This window comes from Thalassophryne amazonica, chromosome 17 (genome assembly GCF_902500255.1).
Source record: "Thalassophryne amazonica chromosome 17, fThaAma1.1, whole genome shotgun sequence".
Taxonomy (NCBI): Eukaryota; Metazoa; Chordata; class Actinopteri; order Batrachoidiformes; family Batrachoididae; genus Thalassophryne; species Thalassophryne amazonica.
In genome coordinates, this window is record NC_047119.1 from 18,182,912 (window position 1) to 18,203,952 (window position 21,041).

Below are 21,041 nucleotides of genomic sequence, written 5' to 3' on the forward strand. Positions count from 1 at the left end.
TGTGTGTGTGTGTGTGTGTGTGTGTGTGTGTGTGTGTGTGTGTGTGTGTGTGTGTGTGTGTGTGTGTGTGTGTGTGTGTGTGTGTGTGTGTGTGTGTGTGTGTGTGTGCAGCTTCAATCATTCAGAAACCGGGGAGAGCTGACATTTCCGTTTGGTATGCTTTTGTATTTTTGGTCAAGGATGAAAGTTGCAAAAATGGAAAGGACAAATATTTTTGGAGAAATTAGCAAGTTTAGCTAACCAGTAAACAATGGACGTTGTGCTGCAATGCACCATGGGACTTTTGAGTTTTCAACTGTTAATGTTTATTAGTGTTGTTAGTGTTATTGATTTATTGTGTTTTTGTATTTGAATTGGTTTAGTCAGTTTAGTTAAATCTCATGTTGCCATTGCCATGAGTGAGTTAAGTGTCATTTTGCTGGTAGCATGAGTGAAAACTATAGTGCATTTGATGTCTTCCGCCACCTCTCCGTTTCTGTCTGTCTAAAATTAGAAGCACCTCCTTGCAGCAGAATGCGGGGAAGACAAAACATTGTGCATGTGTGCAACTTTGATCACAGAGAAACTGTGGAGAGCTGACATTTGCCATTTTGTATCCTTATTTTGGGGTCAAGGATGCATGCTGCCAAAACAGAACATTGATAGGACAAATATTTTTGGAGACGCTACAGATATTAGCTAACAATATTGAGCAATGGACGTTGATAACTACATTTTGCACTCATGCCATTCCATAAGGGGGCAGTAAATCATCTTTATATTAAAAGCGTGCATGTGGTGAGTGATTTTAGTTAGTAAGTTCAATGTAAGTACGTAATATAATAATTACAATACAGTTACAATAATAATTGTAAATACATTAAAAATACATGGATAACACAAGAAAGTGAAACCACTTATTTCCACTGTGGTCCGTTTAAAAATCAAATGACAAAATAGAAGTAAAAATAAAATAATAATAATGCTGGTAATAATCATAACAATAATGTGTACATGATAACAAAAACCTAAACAATTTATAAATACATAAGCCAGTAAATTAGCATTAAAAAAATACATAATTAACAGAAAATCAAAGGGTTGAGTTGCTTGTCTAAAAATTGTTGAGGTCTAAGGTTCTAAAAACATTCTGAACTCACACACCATTCCAACTCATTATACAAGCTTTACTTAATTTATTACCACCCTTGAAAAATGTCAGCTACCTATTTTATAAACACAACCCAATCTAGAGCCCATGGATCCCCACAGGCAACACACCATTGTAAAGTTTAACTGCAAAAAGAGTTAGAATTACTCAACAAACGCACAACTCCCACATACGGAGTGGAAAGTTATGCCGCTTTACACATATTGAAAAAAAAAACTTCTGTGCCATCAGCTTTTACGTTTTCATTCCAGACAGCAGTGTGGTACTGCATGGCAAGAATCATTCATTCCTCCATTTTCTGGACCTGCTTATTCCAGTTAAGGGTGGTGGTGGTGGTGGTGGGGGGGAGCGTGGAGCTTATCCCAGCGGTGAGTGAGCAAGAGGCACGGTACACCCTGGACAGGCCACCAGTCTATCACAGTGCCGACACATACAAACAGACAAACACATTCACACTCTTGCTCACACCTACAGTCACTTTAGAGTCATCAACTCATTTAACCTGCATGTCTTTGGAACTGGGAGGAAGCCAGAGCACCCGGAAGGAACCAACACAAACGTATGGAGAACATCCAAACTCCACACAGAAAGGACCAGGTGGGAAGTCAACCTGGGGCCTTCTCGCTGTGAGGTAACAGTGCTAAACATTAAGGCAAGATGCTCACTTGGCAGGTATCATTTCATGCATATTTCACTGCACCTGTTACCATGGCTAAACAAAATCTGATGAAATCCGCCACTGCTAATCTTCGGTCAGATTACAGAGAAGGACTTTAAAGGTGCTCATCCTGGACCCTCTACTGCTAACGGCTGCTTTTTGCTTTAGATGTATCCAGCTGGCTCAAACACAAACATGTATTGATGCGTCCGTAGTTCTTGCATTCTTTTATGAAGACCGTGCATAAACCGTGAGGTGCTGTAGGACAATGCCCTTCTGGATTTGACCAAGACTGTGGCATCAAACCAGATCATGTTTTTGGATTTTAGTACGTCTCTCTCTAATGCCGCGTTCACACCGGGCGCGATCAGACGCTACAAATTCGCGGGGGTCACGTGGCGACGGACGCGCCTCCGTCGCCCGGTGTGTCGCTCTGCTTTTGCTGCAAAAATTTGCCCCGGTGCGTCATCAAATAGGAGGAGCTTCCATTCCGCTCGCTGGCTCCTGTTGTCAGTCAAGTTAACATGACGGATCTTGATCACACGGAGCGAGTTGTTGTGGAAAGCTCCCAATTCAGGGAGTATCACTATTTGCTGCAGGAGCTGCGTCTGGATGACGGCTGCTTTCTGCGAGACCCAGTTTGAGGACCTCCTGTCCCGTTCACGTTCAAGAAACTCCGCTGCTTGCTGTAGCTCGCTCTTCCCCCAAAAAAAACTCTGTCATAATTGTGTTTAGTAAACCAGTCACCATTTGCTTTATTATACATCTGTGTAGTTAATAAGTAAAATAATCTCCATGGACGATTCGCTCGCGCGCGCACGTAAAGCATAAAGGGAAAGAAACTCTGCTCCCGCTGCTGCAGGGCTGCTGCTCGCTCCAAAACCTCTGTCATAATTGTGAAATAAAGGACAAAGAGACATAAGTCCTGCTCACAGGCTGCTACCAGAGAAAGGACATGTTCATGTCTTCAGTCAAACTCCAGACATCTCCACGTCACTACATATTCAGTCCCTGATTGGTCATCGCGGCGCGACAAGATGAAAAAGTTCAGATTTTTCAACTGGGGGAGGAGGGCAACGTGACGTGATGCGACGCAATATCGCGCTACAAACGCGCCAATCGCTTAAAATCGCTTCACTCGCGTCGCTTCACTCGCGTCCATTGCGTCGCGCTGCGTGACTTGGTGCCAAAACGCATCGTTCTATAAGGATTACATGGCAACCTGTCGCTGCTGTCGCTCGCATCGCGCCCGGTGTGAACACGGCATAAGAACTGTTCACCCATAAAACCCTCACAAATAGTAAAACCGGAAGCTGGGTGGTACCACTGATAGGATAACTAATACTTTTGCCAAAAAAAAGAGTGAAAGTATTTTAAGCATCATTCTCACTTTCACAGTTACATGGATTATAACCATTAAAAAAAAACCCAGTATGTTAAGAATACAGCTGTACACAAATAAAGACACTTTGACTTTGACTTTGAAGTAATGTGTTGGACTCATGTGATGTGTCCAAAACCAACCTTTGTATAACTTATGCGCACTGCAGTACGCCTGAAGTATAACACACCTGTGGCACATCTGGAAAAGCTCCTGGTGATGGTGATGGCATGTATGACAACATTAATGGCTCCACTGGAATGCAAAGGACTACCAAAGTATGTCAAATGCTGCAATGGGGGGTGGGGGGTGGGGGTTGTTGATCATATTGAAAATTCAGACATGCTTCAAACAAGATCATCAGCAGCAGTCATTGGGTGAGAGGCAGGGTATATCGCGGACAGGCCGCCGGTCTGTCACAGCGCCACATAGAGGGAGACAAACACATTCACACCTGCAGTCCATTTAGAGTCACCACTTCACCTACATGTCAAGGAAGTAAGACAAGAACAAGGGTTCAAACGGTGACTTTCCACAATGCATATCTATGAAAGTGAGAAGGGAACTGTACACTTGGGTGTGTGTGTCTTTATGACATCATAGGACATGGCTGCGATTAAATAAGTCTCCACTGAATTCATGCTGAAGACACGGCATTCATTTCTTATGAAGCATGTTTGGAGGAGCATCACATGCTTAATGTAAGACCTTCTGAGAGCCACGCACTTTCTGACTGGAGGGGTCAGAGAGGTGACAATTGGTGGAGTAAGACAACTTCTTGATGCCATATGCTCTGTGATCTGTGGGTACATAGGTCAAATGGATCTCCAAGTCTCATTCATTTCTCTAACAACCATCACAAGTAAGCTGAGGAACCAAAGGAAGAGGTTTACTCTTACTGTTCTTTGATCTCGTTTCCTTCCACAACACACTCTGTGTCAGTTACACGAATTAAACTTCTGCTGCTGCAGAGACAAACTCGAGAGCTGTGCATCAATTATGTGTCTGGACTAAAAATACACCCCTACTGGCTTGTAAAGCTTCATAGATTCAAGGACTCATTTAAGTTTAGAAGCAAAACAGAGGAGACCAACACCTCTTGCTGCTTGCTGCACCCACGGCTCGGCTTTTTCACCGGATCTGACTGAACAGATGTTTCACTTGAGACATGCAACTTCTGCAAAAAATTTGGCATGACATGGCACTGATGGAGGCAATAAGAAAGACGCGCTTTGTGACGAGCAAACGTGCGCGCACTGCATTGAGCAGCGGCACCACGCCGTAATTTGACAGTCTTTTCCACACACAGGAAAAACTGCAGCACGTAGAAAGAATTACGCGTCCTGCGGTTTCCCCCTCAGTCTGGGCAGCCCGCACGGAAAGCAGCCGCTTCGGAGGACATGCACTGCGGCGCCACCACCTTCTTATTTTCTTTTAAATGAGGGTGCACACAGCATGAATGACACACCTAAATGGTTGCCTTTTAGTCGTGAATTATGCAAACTGCAATTATAAGGGGGAGTGCTGCCCGGCGTGTGCGCAAAGATGCGCTGGATCGCTTTTTACGCGGCAGGAAAAATAAATAAATAATACAAAAAAAAAAAAAAAAAAAACCCTGTTACTCACGATGTGATCCGAAATGTCACGTTTCATCAGCAATTTGTACTCACCAATAACTTGTACTGCTGTCAGAGTGGCTCGTTGACTTGTCCCGAGCATCTTGACGCACCGACCTGTTCCGTTTTTGCGCACGTCGATCGCTCAGACAGGGAGGTCGGGTGGAGCAATTGGCTGATTAGAGTCCGCAGAACAGTTCGTGTGCCGCAGCATCCGCGGTCACGGTGCGATGCCCCGATTCAAACAGCAGCTCCGCTCTGATTGCGATTTGTTCCGATGCGCGTCGCTTTGGCTGAGTTTTAATGGACAGGCAAAAGACGAGGAGGAGGAGCAGGAGGAGGAGAAAGTGAGGGAGTTCACTCAGGCACAGGACCTTCGAACGACTGCGGAGGCTTGGTCTGCCAGTTCATGGGAAAATCTTACCAGTCAAGTTTTAAAAAAAAAGGCGCACTGATGTCTGAAACGGCACACTGTCACTAAAAACAAGTTTTTATTTATTTATTTTTACATCATCTTGGTAATGAGACGTTAAACATCAATTACAACTGCGACAGAAAATGTTACTGTCTCAGTTACTGCCTGTTAAAAGATAGGTGTGGTCAGAACAGTGCAATATGAATGGAACTACTTGTAGAAGGGCATTTGTTGGAGTGCATCCTTCAGAGCTGTGTGTGTGTGTGTGTGTGTGTGTGTGTGTGTGTGTGTGTGTGTGTGTGTGTGTGTGTGTGTGTGTGTGTGTGTGTGTGTGTGTGTGTGTGTGTGTGTGTGTGTGTGTGTGTGTGTGTTCACCTTAAAAGTTAAATTCATGATTACACCCAATCTTTTCAACAAAACAGCCAGCAACCTCTTGTGATGAAAAACGAAGCCAACGTGGAAGTGCCAAAACTTGCAGTTCCTAAAAAGGCTACGCTAGAATCTGGCTCCTAAACCAAGTCACTCCCCATAGGAATCCATGTTAAAATTTCCAACTTCACCGAAGAAATAAACATGTTTTCAATCTCATACAAACCCGTTTTGGTCGACTGTAGAGGTGGGCGGATCGATCCTAATATTGATAATATTGATACCAACGCTGGCATTGATATTGAATGATCCTTGTGTAAAAAGATCGATACTTAAGCTTTTGTTCTCTCCCGCACGCACTGACTGCTGCGCACGCAGATTCATCAAAGTCTACTCTCTGTCTGTAAGAGCAGCGCTGCGCTGTGTCACACAACACGGAGTAGTGCACCCTTGTATTGTGGTTTGTCAGCCCTCTACCTCAGGAGATTTTGTTTTAAGTTGAGTGATTTTTTTTTAAAATGTTGATTGTGATAATAAAGTATTTTGTTGTCACGTACAATGTTTGACAAAATTCTATCCTAGGTCTTTTGGATCCTTTGGACTTATGAAGCTTAAATATGAAAAAGTATCGGTATCGGTATCGATATCAGCGATACTGGGCCTGTATTTACTTGGTATCGAATCAATACCAAAATTCCCGGTATCACCCACCTCTAGTCGACTGTACAAGAGGTGAATGTTTTTATAACTCATTGGTATAACCTATTTGAAGCCATAAAGTTATGAATAATTAGGGGCATGGCCAATGTGCCGGCTCAAGGTGGCCACCCACTACAGCTGCTACCAGTGGCAGCTTGTTGCTGTTGTTCTTATTTGAGCATCGAGGAAGCTGATGTTGCATTCTTTTCATTGAATGAAATTTTAGTATTATTTAATTTGTATGTTAGCACCATGGGGTTGTTCATAATCGCTTGTATTCCTCCAAAAGGAGAGCTTCCTCCACTTTTGGCCATGGTTGTAGCAGATGACCACTGTCATGATGTTTTTGCAGCAGTTCTCACATTAGCCAGCGGGTGTCGCTGTTGTGCTGAGCAGTGTTGTGTGCACAAAAAGTCTTCACAGAAGTGTAGAAGAAGAAACTGAAGAGTGAAACGGCTAGGCTAAGTACTAAGCACGTCATTCCGCAGTTCGTATGTGTCTGTAAATGTTAATAAAGACAGTTAATGAAACAAAGGCTGGATAGTTCATGACAACAACCAGTTCATAAGTGTTGTGTGTTGGGTGGGGTGTGGCTGGACATTTAGGTGTTCTTTTCTTTTCTTTGCTCTCCAGGTGGTATGAAAACTGATTTGTCTGTGGAGAAGGTGCTGGCTGAAGAGTCCTTCACCCTCATCAACATCATGTGCAGCACCTGTGGATGGTGCTCACATGCAACCTTAAAGACTTTCAGCTGAAGCAGATAATTGGATGGCGTTCTGCATTTGGGCCATGTGTGGTTCGGGCAGGGTTGCCGGGAACTCGACCTTGTGATGTTCGTTTGTGAGACGCTGAGGACCGCGCCTGGGTTTGACACATCATGCCTGTGAGGCAGGGGAGGTGAGGGACACATGCTGTCGGCACACATCAGAGGTGATTAATTGTTTGACTACTTGTTGATAGTGACTTGGTATTTTGTTGCGCGGTGGATTTGAGTTGTGATGAGAGTTGTGCGGCTCGCTTCTCACTGCTGTGGCGTGCGGACAAGTGATCTTCCACCTGTTGTGAGGGGCTGCTCATTTGCATAGAGCTTAAGGTGCAGACCTGAATGTGTTGCTGATGGTGTGTGTCTTTTGAAGGATGTTGGTTGTACCTGCTGACTTACCTCACCTCTTCTATCCTTCACAGAGAGTCGGTTTGTCGTGTCCACCTGGGGGGTGTTTGGCGGTAACAGTGGGTCCAGAAGCGCCGGGCTTCGATCCTTTTGGGCGCTGGAGAGCGTGCCAGCCTTCACTCCACCAGAATGACGCTGTTTTAGTTTCTACACTTTGTTTAGCACCAGAGGGTGACTCAATAAATTGTTTTTGTTATTGGAACCGCTTTCTGGTTATTTTAGCGCTGGGTTCCGTCAGACGCAGGTCCGCTCCTCAACCCGCGTCGACACATAACACATAAGTAAACAAAACTGTTGCACATTGGAACCATCTCTTGGCAACGGCACTCGCGAAGCCATTACAAACTGTCGACTGATGTAAGACAGCCAATCTACAAATTTAGCTATCAATGTGAAACGTGATTAGACGGATAATGTTGGACAATTAACCGTAGTTGACTAAGTAAGTTTAGTAGACTGAAACATTAGATTGATTTATGAAACTGGGCCCAGTTATGAAATCCACTGCTCACTTCACAAAAATACATGTTAATCAAACAACCCAAACCAAAGTTAGCCCGTTAGCCTTATCTAGTGAGATGGCTTCATTCGTCCCACTCAGGCCACCCTGCTTTTGTCAATGCTCCACCCCTTTATCCATTTATGGGTTGGGCAGGAGTTAGGTGGAGTCAGGATATTGGCAAGATGTCCACATCAAGTCCTCTGAATTGAGATGTTCAGAAAACCTGTGGGTGATGTCACAGAGGAAACCCTCTGTGAAAATAGGTCTAAAATGGTACACTCACTACAGTGTATTCCTCCACCAAGATGTGACAACACCGTCAAAATCTTAACACCAAATGCCACTCTCTAAATTTATAAACACTGAGGTCTGAAATCACTGTCCTATTTTGGCTAAAGTTTCAAAGAAAATTACTGAGTCAGCACATGGATTTGGATATGAAATAAAATTTTATGGATTCTTGCTTGGCCACAGTTCAACTTCTCTCCCATATTTAATCAAAATCAATCAAACATATACACAGATACAGGTGAAGCCAAGAAGACAAAGAAGAAGAAGTCAGAAGAAGTCAGTTAATGTCAGTTCAACTCTTATCGATTTTGAACATGTTCAAAATTCACAGGAGCTCTGCCAGACTCCCACTTTGAAAACCAGGCCTGGGTCTTCGCATACAGAGTCCATCTTGTGAAAGACCATGCACATAACTTGCACAACACTTTTATAAAATGCGGGTGTTACAGCGGGTGTGGTTTAGTCTATATGTTACTGGCTCTCACAGATAGGGGGAGCCATCCCTGTATCTGAACCTTGCACATGCGTGATAGAAGTAAAACGTAACTCTTATGTTTAAACTTTAAACCAGATCTCAGATACTTCCACTCAAATAACAAAGACAATTGCTTGATCACTACCATAAAATAAGGAATTAGTACATATATTATCTATCATATTTTACATTTAGTCACTAAACAAACCCCATGCAAGCAGCTCAGTGGATGGGTTTGTGGGGCTAATAATTAGTTTTTGAGTTATTCCTGTTACAAATCCAACAAGTGTAGACTAAATGATAATCTCTTTGGTGAGGTTAACAATAATAAGACAATGAAAGGGATTTCCTGGTGGAAATATTTGTGATTGCTGCTTGTCTGCATTGTGTCACCAAAATGTTACCCTTGTCACCGCAGTGAGAACTTGATATTCTCAAACTTAAAGTGTAAGAACGATAAGCAAAACTAGTAAAGGTCAAAGGGAGGTAAAGTGATAAAATGCTCATGAAAGTTCCTAATGTTTACAAAACACTGGCCAAGGAAAGAGAAAGCTGAATAAAGTTAGCTAACATCAATGAAAGCTAATGTAAGTCATGGAGTCAGAACACAAATTAAACCTTCCTGAGGACGGCAACAACTGAAAAAGCTTTTAAAGCACAAGGTTTAAAAAGCTTTAAGATGAAAATCATAAAAGTAATCCAAAAAGTGTTTGGAAACTAGTCTGTACATCACTTTCAAAGTTGGAAGTAGCTATTTGTATGCAACCATAATAAATCCAAATTCTATTAATACCCAGGGCAGCCTTGTTAGGGTTAGTGTTATGGTTAGGGGTTTTGGATTAGTGGTTGTAGTTAACACAACTCAGGAATCTATGTATGAATAGCAAATACATGTACAACCCTCAAAAACTGATGCATTGGATGAACTCAGTTAAATTATGAGCAAGATTTACATCTAATAAATATATGTAGCCCCAACTCAAATAAAGTGCATCCAAGCAAGATAATTTAATTTACTTTAGTTGGGACTGTATACGTTTATTAGATGGAAATCCTTTACATAATTGAACTGAGTTAATCCAAAGAGACATTTTTTTGAGTAAAATATGTAGCCTCATGATCATGTGACCTATATTGAACAAGGAGAGCAATGTGAGGAGCGAATAGAATTTCACTATTCACGGTTTTAGAGTATCCCAGAATCCTTTGCGTGCTGGGAAGGGAGGCTTGATAATGGCTCAGCTTAATGCTAACTTTAACATTGAAAATGCCATAGACATGTGTTAGCATCGGTCCAGTTTTTAAGTTATAAAATACATCTATCAACTGTTTCAGAAGACCATAACAGATCGGCTTAACATAAAAAAAAGGTAAATATTACTCACAGACATATGCTCTTTAGGGTTTTTGTCAGGGATTTGGCCGAGTCAGGGCGCTGAGCCCTTGTTTTTCCCCTTTTTGTGGTTTTCTGTCTGCTTCGGCTTTGATTTATTAGTAATTATTTTCATCATGGTTTATTTTCTTGTGTCATTTTTCACTGTTATTTTCATGAGGTGGTTATTCTATGGTCTGTTTTTGCATTGACACTTTCTTTGTTGCTTTTATACCTCAGCCATGTTTCAGTTCCATTCTAGTTTTGTTCTGCCAGATTGTGTTTGCATTATTGATCATTGTTTATCACTTGTTTATTTTGCTTTTCTCATTTGTGTTATCAGTTATGCTTTATGTCAGGTTTTGCTTTCTTTTTTGATGTAGTTTGTTTTTCCTACCTCGTTTACCACATTGTTTTCCTTTTTTTGTGTGTGTGTGTGTGCTTAAGTATTTGTTCCAGTTCTTATGTTTATGCCTAGTTTTTGGTTATGTTTTTCTGTCCTCATGCCCCTCCGGGTATATTCCCACTCTACAGCCCTGCACCTGCCATTATATTTTCCCCTCACTTTGATTCAGTCTGTTTTGTTTCCATTCACTCACGCTCTTGCACCTGCTCCCGTGTCTTTGTCTATTACATCACGCCACTTTGCTCAGTCCCTTCCTCACACTTGTGCCCCTGTCTTACTCTTTAGCCAGAAGCCACACCCCCTTCTAGATTGTTCCTCACCTTGTTTACACCACCTGTTCCTCGCTTCTCACTAATTAGTCCACATGTATTTAAATCCTACAGTCCTTCAATTCCTCGCCAGATTGTTGTCTCAGTACACTTTCTAGCGCCCATCACAGTCATGTCTGTCTAGCCGTGTATCGAACTTCTCTGCATTTCCTCGACCATGCCTCTTGCTTCATCCCAGATGTCGGTGTTTGCACGTGCCTCTGACCCCTGCTCGTTTGTGACTACGTCTCAGCCTGATCCTGTTTGTACTTCTGCCACGCTGACTACATGTGTACCAAAACCAAGCCTGGAATAAAGACCATGATTTCTCCAACATGCGTTAGCTCCATGTCTGGGAGTTTGCATTGTGGGTCCAGCCGCTCCTGGTGATGGGCTCCGGCCCGCCCTGACAGTTTTAGCTGGGAAAAATTAAGATAAAGTGAAATAAAACAAAGAACCAATGAAGCAGCAGATCGAAGATGGAAGCACTGCTTCATTGATTCAATGTTCAAAGCAAAGCCATGCTGCAGAAACGGTTGATTATACAGACCCGCTGCAGGGTCTGTAATCAATGTAGAGAAATTATCATTTTCCTGACAAACACCCCCCAAAAAAACGGCCACTCTGAAGGACCGATAAGGGAATCGTTAAGCAAAAAGGCTATCGATATCGATGGATTTAATCATTTCTTAAGGATAACCGAAAAGAACCAGTTCATGACACGCAACTCACGCAACAGCAAAAAAAAATTTTTTTAAATAAAACTCACATTAAAGATTCACCATTATCTTAGTTAAACACCTAAACACATATTTTGATTGAACTCACCTCCATAATGACACAATGTTGCAAACAAGTTGCCGCAAACACTTGTTTACACTGACAACAAAATCTCAGCCTCCCCAGTGAGAACGTGATTACGTGTGAGATTTGGTACCATAAAGGCGTTAATATGACTACATATAGATAGCCACTGCATTCAAAGTTTTAATGAAGTCTTCAGCTCAAAGCCTTTACAAAAATAAGTTGGGGAACAGAAGCAAGTTTTTAAGCTTGTCTCATACACTAACTACAAATTAAGCTAACCTTTGCAACGTTTATAAGCTACTGAATTACAAACAACGTATGCTTCTCACTAAAATCCATGCTAATGCAGCTAGCAGCTAAACCAGTTCTTGTAAATAGATATCCAAGTAATCTGTAAGGGTTTTGTTCAGTTAATGTGGCTAAACTGTATTTTTATTTAAAGACAGTTTTATATGGATGATTTGATTAAGGCATCTGAAAGATGTTCGTCGAGTCGGTAGTTGAATGTGGTGCCATTTCTTATTGCAGCTAATGAAGCAATTCCAGCTTGATTCAAATTGAGGCATGCATTTCATTAAAATGATTCATGGTTGGCCTCTAATGATGTTTTAACCTTATTAAATGGCATGAATTCCAAACAAATATACGCTGTAGCATCAGTATGCAAACAGATTCACTATCTGACATTTTCTGCTTCTACATTCATTCAAATTTCCGCAGTAGGTGCTGTCAAAATAATCAATTATAATTGCAATAAAATAAGAAAATGTAAAATTACATTGTTCATGTTGTATTATTAAACTTATTGTTATTTTTTGGTGATGCTAAAACAAATGTTCACATGTTGCTAAGACATCTGTTTCAAAGTATTTAGTCATTTTCCCTGGACTTGATGACTGATGTTAGAAACAGAACGTACATCTACAAAAAAAGGCTGTTTTTTTTTTTTTTAACTAAAGCAAATGTATGTGAGTCATGTGTTTGAACTTAGGTTACTTGTATTTGAGCTATTTTTTGGATTATAATGAAAGAGCCACTAAATTTGACCGTTGCAGTTTAGTGTTTACATATATATAAATATATATATATATATATATATATATATATATATATATATATATATATATATATATATATATAAACACTATATTTTAGTGTGTATATATATATATATATATATATATATATATATATATACACACTCAACAAAAATATAAATGCAACACTTTTGGTTTTGCTCCCATTTTGTATGAGATTAACTCAAAGATCTAAAACTTTTTCCACATATACAATATCACTATTTCCCTCAAATATTGTTCACAAACCAGTCTAAATCTGTGATAGTGAGCACTTCTCCTTTGCTGAGATAATCCATCCCACCTCACAGGTGTGCCATATCAAGATGCTGATTATACACCATGATTAGTGCACAGGTGTGCCTTAGACTGCCCACAATAAAAGGCCACTCTGAAAGGTGCAGTTTTGTTTTATTGGGGGGGGGATACCAGTCAGTATCTGGTGTGACCACCATTTGCCTCATGCAGTGCAATATATATATACATTTTTTAAGTGCAGTGGGGTGAAATTAACTGAGAAATCCAGGATCCTAGAGAGAGTAAAACAAACATTCTAGGGGGATGATTTAACCTTTCTAAAAAAGTGTAGGTAAAAGTGAAGTAAAATATTTAACAGTTTCTAAAAATTACATCACAGTATAATTTGACAAAGACTTGCCTGTCTGTTCTCTTCTCTACTGTGCCTTCTAACAGAACTGAAAGAATAAAGTTAAATTGAATTAGAATTAAAAAGAACTGAAAGTTCATTGACGGTCTGCCAGACAAGCTGTATAACTGGTGATAGTGATGCAAAAATGCAGAACTTGCACTTCACAGAATTTCTCCATTCGCAGGCACAGAAGCCGATAACATCTTTAGGGTTGTCTTGTCATCTTGGTGGCTTTCCTCACAGTCACCTTCGTGCACAGTCACTGGACAGATTTATCATACAGAACCATGCTGTTTGTATTTCTTAATAACTGTTGTAAATGAAGTCCAAGACATAATCAATGTGTTGGAAATGTTCATGGATCCATCCATGACTTGTTTGAAGAAGACTGGAAGTAAAAGTGGTGTTATAATAAAGGGTGCACTTATGCGCAACATCATTTTGGGTTTTAGATTTTTATTATTTCTTTTAATTCATGCTGTAGAGAATACTTTTCATTGTGAGTTTAAAGGGCATTGTTTTGGAAATTTTAATATAAAAACAGAATTTTATTATTATTATTATTATTATTATTATTATTATGTCAAAAAATTAAAGCATGTAAAAGCTGCAGGGTGCGCAAACATTTTCACATCATTATACATGTAAGTGGGTTCTGGAATTGCCAAGGTAAGATCAAATTAATAAAAAGTCAATCATTGGGGTAAGGGTCATTAGGTCAAAGCTCAAAAGTTAAGTTTTTCCACTCTAATTTGTCAAAAGTTGGCACACATATGCAGGTGGGTTCTGGAATTTCCCAGCAAAGTCAAATCTGCCAAAGAACAATGACTGGGGCAAAGGGCATATCTGCCTGTCTGTCTGTTTGTTCACCTCCTGCCAAGTCCTTTTGCTGATTTCTACCAAATGTGGTACGTCAGTGAAGGTTGACCCCAAAACTGTCCTTAATGAATTCATTTTGCCAAAGGTCAAGGTCAAAGAATTTGATTTCCAGCCTGATTTTGAACGAATGTGCCACATATATACTTGAATTCCAGAATTTCCCTGACAAGGTCTCTTGTGCCCTGTTTGGAACATTTCCAGTGTCTGTGGAGGAGAAACCACTTGGCATCAACCTCCCATAGCGGTAATTACAAGTGGCAAGCCACATACTCGCACTCAAACAACCACCAGCGTTTATTCTTGCAAAGGTTTACCAACGTTTTAGTAACCGCTGTGGACAAATATGTCGGGACGCCTCAGCCAAACTTGTTGCAATATTACCTCATTCATCTACAACAAATCGTGATGAAATTAAGCATGTAAAACTCCTCCAAGACCACAATCTTGTATAAACTAGAGTTTTGAGTTTTGGAAAGTGCCTTTGCAGTGTCTGTGTTACACCTGACTGTAACTCCCACATTACCTCCATCATTACGTCGTTACATCGTTACCCTTATTTTCCCTGAGGGAGTCTTCCCAAGAGATCAGTGAAGTTCTGTCCAACCAACAGAGGAGGATGGAGGTTACCGTATGTAAACACCTCCAACCTGTTTGTGGTCAAAGTTCAGGTGGAAATAAATGTACAGACACAGTGACTGACAGAGGGAACTGGTGCATAAATTTTGTTAGCAACTTCACCTTTTTCCATGAGTTAAGTAAAAATGATAAGGAGTGAGATTAAGTTTTATTTCATTTATATATAATGCCAAATCACAACAAAGTTGCCTCAACTTTCAGTGGTGATGTTATTGTTGTGAAAGTGTCGTGACACGGACCCACAACAGGGGGCGTTAATGAACGGACAATGGAATAAGCCAAAAGTAACAATTTAATGTTGTGAATCGCACAACGACGTACAGACAATAACAATATGGTGGACTGTCAATCATACACCAGGTGACGTGTGGGCAGGCTCGACGATAGAAGACGCCTGGCGAGAGAAGAGCCGGATCCCCACACAGCTTCCACCACCAACGGAGCTGAAGAACACCAGAGCCGCCAAGCCCTGCGCCCCAGGTGGCCGCTGTCTTCGGCAGTCAGACCCGGTACTGCTGGCAGAAAACAGAGACAGTCCTGATGAGTGTGAGTTCGCACACTCAGTAATCCCACAGTCAGTGTTTAGTTAGGAGGGAGCACCTCCACCTCCAATCACACACTCGTGCAGCTCCTGTCTAACCACTTATCTGGTTGGGGTGTGAAGCGAAGCCGTCGCTGATCACACCAAACACCAATCCCACAGATAAGGACACACCACAGGAAAACGGCTGCAAAGAAGTTCAGATTATTACTCAATGTTTTGAGTCAGCAGAGAAAGTTACCTGAATGGTAGCTGATTTCTCGGCGAGGAGGTGGAGTTGCAGTCCAGCCTTTATGGTGATGGTGATGAGATGAATGAGTGACAACTGGTGCTGAGGATGAGTGACAGCTGTCACTCCCAGTGGCTCCGGCGCCCTCTCGTGCTTGAAGCCCGCACTCCAAGCAGGGCGCCATCTGGTGGTGGTGGGCCAGCAGTACCTCCTCTTCAGCGGCCCACACAACAGGACCCCCCCCTCAACAGGCGCCTCCTGGCGCCCGACCAGGCTTGTCTGGGTGCCGGGCGTAGAAATCGGCCAGGAGGGCCGGGTCCAGGATGAAGCTCCTCTTCACCCAGGAGCGTTCTTCGGGTCCATATCCTTCCCAGTCCACCAAATACTGGAACCCCCGGCCCTTTCGACGAACGTCCAGGAGTCGGCGCACAGTCCAAGCCGGCTCCCCGTCGATGATCCGGGCAGGCGGCGGCGCCGGCCCGGGGGCACAGAGGGGAGAGGTGTGGCAGGGTTTGAGTCTGGAGACATGGAATACTGGATGTATCCGCAGTGAAGCTGAAGCTGCCAGCTTCACTGCGGCTGGACTGAGGACCTTCACGATGGTGAAGGGTCCTATAAATCTGTCCTTAAGCTTCTGGGATTCCGTTTGCAGAGGTATGTCCTTTGTGGATAACCAAACCACCTGCCCGGGCTGGTATGCAGGGGCCGGGGAACGCCGGCGGTCTGTATGGGCCTTAGCCCTCGTCCGGGCTCTGAGCAGGGCAGAGCGGGCGGTACGCCACACCCGACGGCACTTCCTCAGATGGGCCTGGACCGAGGGCACCCCGACCTCTCCCTCCACTAGCGGAAACAATGAAGGCTGGTACCCCAAACACACCTCAAACGGGGAGAGGCCGGTGGCAGATGAAACTTAGCTATTATGAGCGTACTCGATCCAGGCCAGATGGTTACTCCAGGCCGTCGGGTGCGCGGAGGTCACGCAGCAGAGGGCCTGCTCCAGTTCCTGGTTGCCTGCCTGCCCGTTCATCTGGGGGTGGTACCCAGACGAGAGACTGACGGTGGCCCCCAGTTCCCTGCAGAAACTCCTCCAGACCTGGGAGGAGAACTGAGGACCACGATCTGAGACAATGTCTGCTGGAATCCCATGCAGATGCACGACGTGGTGGACCAGGAGGTCTGCAGTCTCCTGGGCTGTCGGGAGCTTCGGGAGGGCCATGAAGTGGGCCGCCTTGGAGAACCAGTCCACTATCGTTAAGATGGTGGTGTTGCCCTGGGATGGCGGGAGGCCCGTGACAAAGTCCAGGCCGATATGAGACCAGGGGTGACGAGGCACAGGCAGAGGCTGGAGGAGGCCTTGGGCCTTGTGATGGTCGGCTTTGCCCCTGGCACAGGTGGTGCAGGCCTGGACATACTCCCGGACGTCGGCTTCCATAGACGCCCACCAGAAGCGCTGCCGGACCACTGCCACGGTCCTTCGCACCCCTGGGTGACAGGAGAGCTTGGAACCGTGACAGAAGTCAAGGACCGCAGCCCTGGCCTCTGGTGGGACGTACAGTTTGTCCTTCGGACCTGTCCCCGGGTCCGGGCTCCGTGTCAGGGCCTCCCGGGCGGTCTTCTCCATGTCCCAGGTAAGGGCGGCCACGACAGTGGACTCGGGGATGATGGTTTCAGGGGGGTCTGACAGCTTGGTCTTGACCTCCTCTTCATGCACCCAGGACAGGGCGTCAGATCGTTGGTTCTTTGTCCCGGGGTGGTAGGTGATCCGGAAGTCAAAACGCCCGAAGAACAGCGACCAGCGGACTTGCCTGTGGTTCAGACGCTTCGCGGTCCGGATGTACTCCAGGTTCCGATGGTCCGTGAAAACCGTAAATGGTACCGATGCTCCCTCCAACAGGTGTCTCCACTCCTCAAGAGCCTCCTTCACCGCAAGAAGTTCCCGATTGCCGACGTCATAGTTCCGTTCAGCTGGGGTCAACCTGCGGGAAAAGTAGGCACATGGATGGAGAACCTTGTCGGACTCCCCGCTCTGGGACAGCACGGCTCCTATCCCTGAGTCAGAGGCATCCACTTCAACAACAAACTGGCGCTTGGGATCGGGCTGCACCAGAACCGGTGCAGTCGAGAACCGGCGTTTCAATTCCCTAAATGCGGCTTTGCACCGATCCGACCAGGTGAAGGGGACTTTTGTGGATGTCAGGGCTGTCAGGGGGCTAACTACCTGACTGTAGCCCTTGATGAACCTCCGGTAGAAATTAGCAAAACCGAGGAACTGTTGTAGTTTCCTACGGTTCGTTGGTTGGGGCCAATCTCTCACCGCCGCAACCTTGGCCGGATCAGGGGCGACGGAGTTGGAGGAGATGATGAACCCCAAGAAGGACAAAGAAGTGCGGTGGAACTCACACTTCTCCCCCTTCACAAACAGCCGGTTCTCCAACAACCGCTGTAGGACCTGACGTACATGCTTGACATGGGTCTCAGGATCCGGAGAAAAGATGAGTATATCGTCTAGATATACGAAGACAAACCGATGCAGGAAGTCCCGCAAGACGTCATTAACCAATGCTTGGAACGTCGCGGGCGCATTGGTGAGGCCGAACGACATGACCAGGTACTCAAAGTGACCTAACGGGGTGTTAAATGCCGTCTTCCACTCGTCTCCCTCCCGGATCCGAACCAGGTGATAAGCATTCCTAAGATCCAATTTCGTGAAAATTTGGGCTCCATGCAGGGGCGTGAACACTGAATCCAACAGAGGTAACGGGTATCGGATGCGAACCGTGATCTCGTTCAGCCCTCTGTAATCAATGCATGGACAGAGTCCGCCGTCCTTCTTGCCCACAAAAAAGAAACCAGCACCCATCGGGGAGGTGGAGTTCCGGCAGCTAACGAGTCCCGGATGTAGGTCTCCATTGATTCGCGTTCTGGACGTGAGAGGTTGTACAGCCTGCTGGACGGGTACTCAGCGCCCAGTATCAAATCAATGGCACAATCGTACGGACGGTGCGGGGGCAGCGTGAGTGCCAGATCCTTGCTGAAGACGTCAGCAAGGTCGTGGTACTCGGCCGGCACCATCAGCAGGGGGAGCTGTTGTCACGTGGAGAGCCCTGGCAGTGGAGCGTGGGGAAGTCGCTTCCTCCCGGCTTCCTTTCGGACCCGGGAGGAAGAGGGACGGCTTGTGCCTGACCACACCCCTCGTCTCGCTCCCGTCGGTGTTCCGTTAATCGGTTGTCTAACCGTATAACCAGGTCGATAAGCTGTTCAAGCGATGGTTGACGCCCCTCGGGATCCATGACGCTGGCCGAGAAATCCTGTTGTGAAAGTGTCGTGACACGGACCCACAACAGGGGGCATTAATGAACGGACAATGGAATAAGCCAAAAGTAACAATTTAATATTGTGAATCGCACAACGACGTACAGACAATAACAATATGGTGGACTGTCAATCATACACCAGGTGACGTGTGGGCAGGCTCGACGATAGAAGACGCCTGGCGAGAGAAGAGCCGGATCCCCACACAGCTTCCACCACCAACGGAGCTGAAGAACACCGGAGCCGCCAAGCCCTGCGCCCCAGGTGGCCGCTGTCTTCGGCAGTCAGACCCGGTACTGCTGGCAGAAAACAGAGACAGTCCTGATGAGTGTGAGTTTGCACACTCAGTAATCCCACAGTCAGTGTTTAGTTAGGAGGGAGCACCTCCACCTCCAATCACACACTCGTGCAGCTCCTGTCTAACCACTTATCTGGTTGGGGTGTGAAGCGAAGCCGTCGCTGATCACACCAAACGGCAATCCCACAGATAAGGACACACCACAGGAAAACGGCTGCAAAGAAGTTCAGATTATTACTCAATGTTTTGAGTCAGCAGAGAAAGTTACCTGAATGGTAGCTGATTTCTCGGCGAGGAGGTGGAGTTGCAGTCCGGCCTTTATGGTGATGGTGATGAGATGAATGAGTGACAGCTGGTGCTGAGGATGAGTGACAGCTGTCACTCCCAGTGGCTCCAGCGCCCTCTGGTGCTTGAAGCCCTCACTCCATGCAGGGCGCCATCTGGTGGTGGTGGGCCAGCAGTACCTCCTCTTCAGCGGCCCACACAACAGTTATGACAGTATTGTCACCTTATTACTAAAAGGATGTGGATGTGTAGCTTTTGTCTCTGGTATTTATATCTAATTACATTTTTAAATCAATGTTAAAAATACACCATGTGTCATAAAGTAACACGGTGAATTTCAGAAAGTTAACACTATTAAAGATTTAATATATTAAAATATATTATATATACAGGGTGGTCCAAAAAATGCCCTATTTTCTTTTTGATCTAATTTTTTACTCAGATGAGATATTTTGAAAATTCTTTCACCAAACATTAGCAGAATGATGGGAGATTATGTCCTTCAAATCTGATAGAAATTGAAACATTTTTGGTGGTCCCTCCTTAATAGTTGTGAATATGTTCTATCCAGGCTCCTCTTTGATGAATAACTGCAGCAACACGAATGTTGAAATTTTCGATGACTCGTCCAATCATGTCAACATAAGAAGGGAAATCAGGCACATACCAGCTGACATGATTGGACGAGTCATCGAAAATTTCAACGTTCGTGTTGCTGCAGTTATTCATCAAAGAGGAGCCAAGATAGTACTTTACAAGTGTAAAGTACTCTCCATAGTGTTGAAAATACACTTTTATAGTCAGAAAGTTAATAATGTTTAACAGTCAAAAGTGTAACTATACTTAAAGCACTCTCCATAGTGTTGAAAATACACTTTTATAGTCAGAACGTTAATAATGTTTAACAGTCAAAAGTGTAACTATACTTAAAGCACTCTCCATAGTGTTGAAAATACACTTTTATAATCAGAAAGTTAACAATGTTTAACAGTCAAAAGTGTAACTATACTAAAAGCACTCTCCATAGTGTTGAAAATACACTTTTATAGTCAGAAAGTTAATCGTGTTTAACAGTTAAAAGTGTAACTATACTTAAAGTACTCTCCATAGTGTTGAAAATACACTTTTATAGTCAGAAAGTTAATAATGTTTAACAGTTAAAAGTGTAACTATACTTAAAGTACTCTCTATAGTGTTGAAAATACACTTTTATAGTCAGAAAGTTAATAATGTTTAACAGTCAAAAGTGTAACTGTACTTAAAGTACTCTCCATAGTGTTGAAAATACACTTTTATAGTCAGAAAGTTAATAATGTTTAACTGTCAAAAGTGTAACTATACTTAAAGTACTCTCCACAGTGTTGAAAATACACTTTTATAGTCAGAAAGTTAATAATGTTTAACAGTTAAAAGTGTAACTATACTTAAAGTACTCTCTATAGTGTTGAAAATACACTTTTATAGTCAGAAAGTTAATAATGTTTAACAGTCAAAAGTGTAACTGTACTTAAAGTAC

The 21,041-nt window shown here is 43.8% G+C and overlaps 1 protein-coding gene across 1 annotated transcript in view; it reads right to left on the minus strand.

The window, feature by feature from the left end:
* itga1 (integrin, alpha 1) overlaps positions 1-5,089 on the minus strand; it is a 133,332-nt gene extending 128,243 nt beyond the window's left edge. Inside the window, exon 1 of the mRNA XM_034192048.1 lies at positions 4,860-5,089. Coding sequence (XP_034047939.1) covers positions 4,860-4,908 — 49 coding nt within the window. The 5' untranslated portion in view covers positions 4,909-5,089. The remainder of the gene's footprint in view (positions 1-4,859) is intronic.
* Between the last annotated feature and the right edge of the window lie 15,952 nt (positions 5,090-21,041).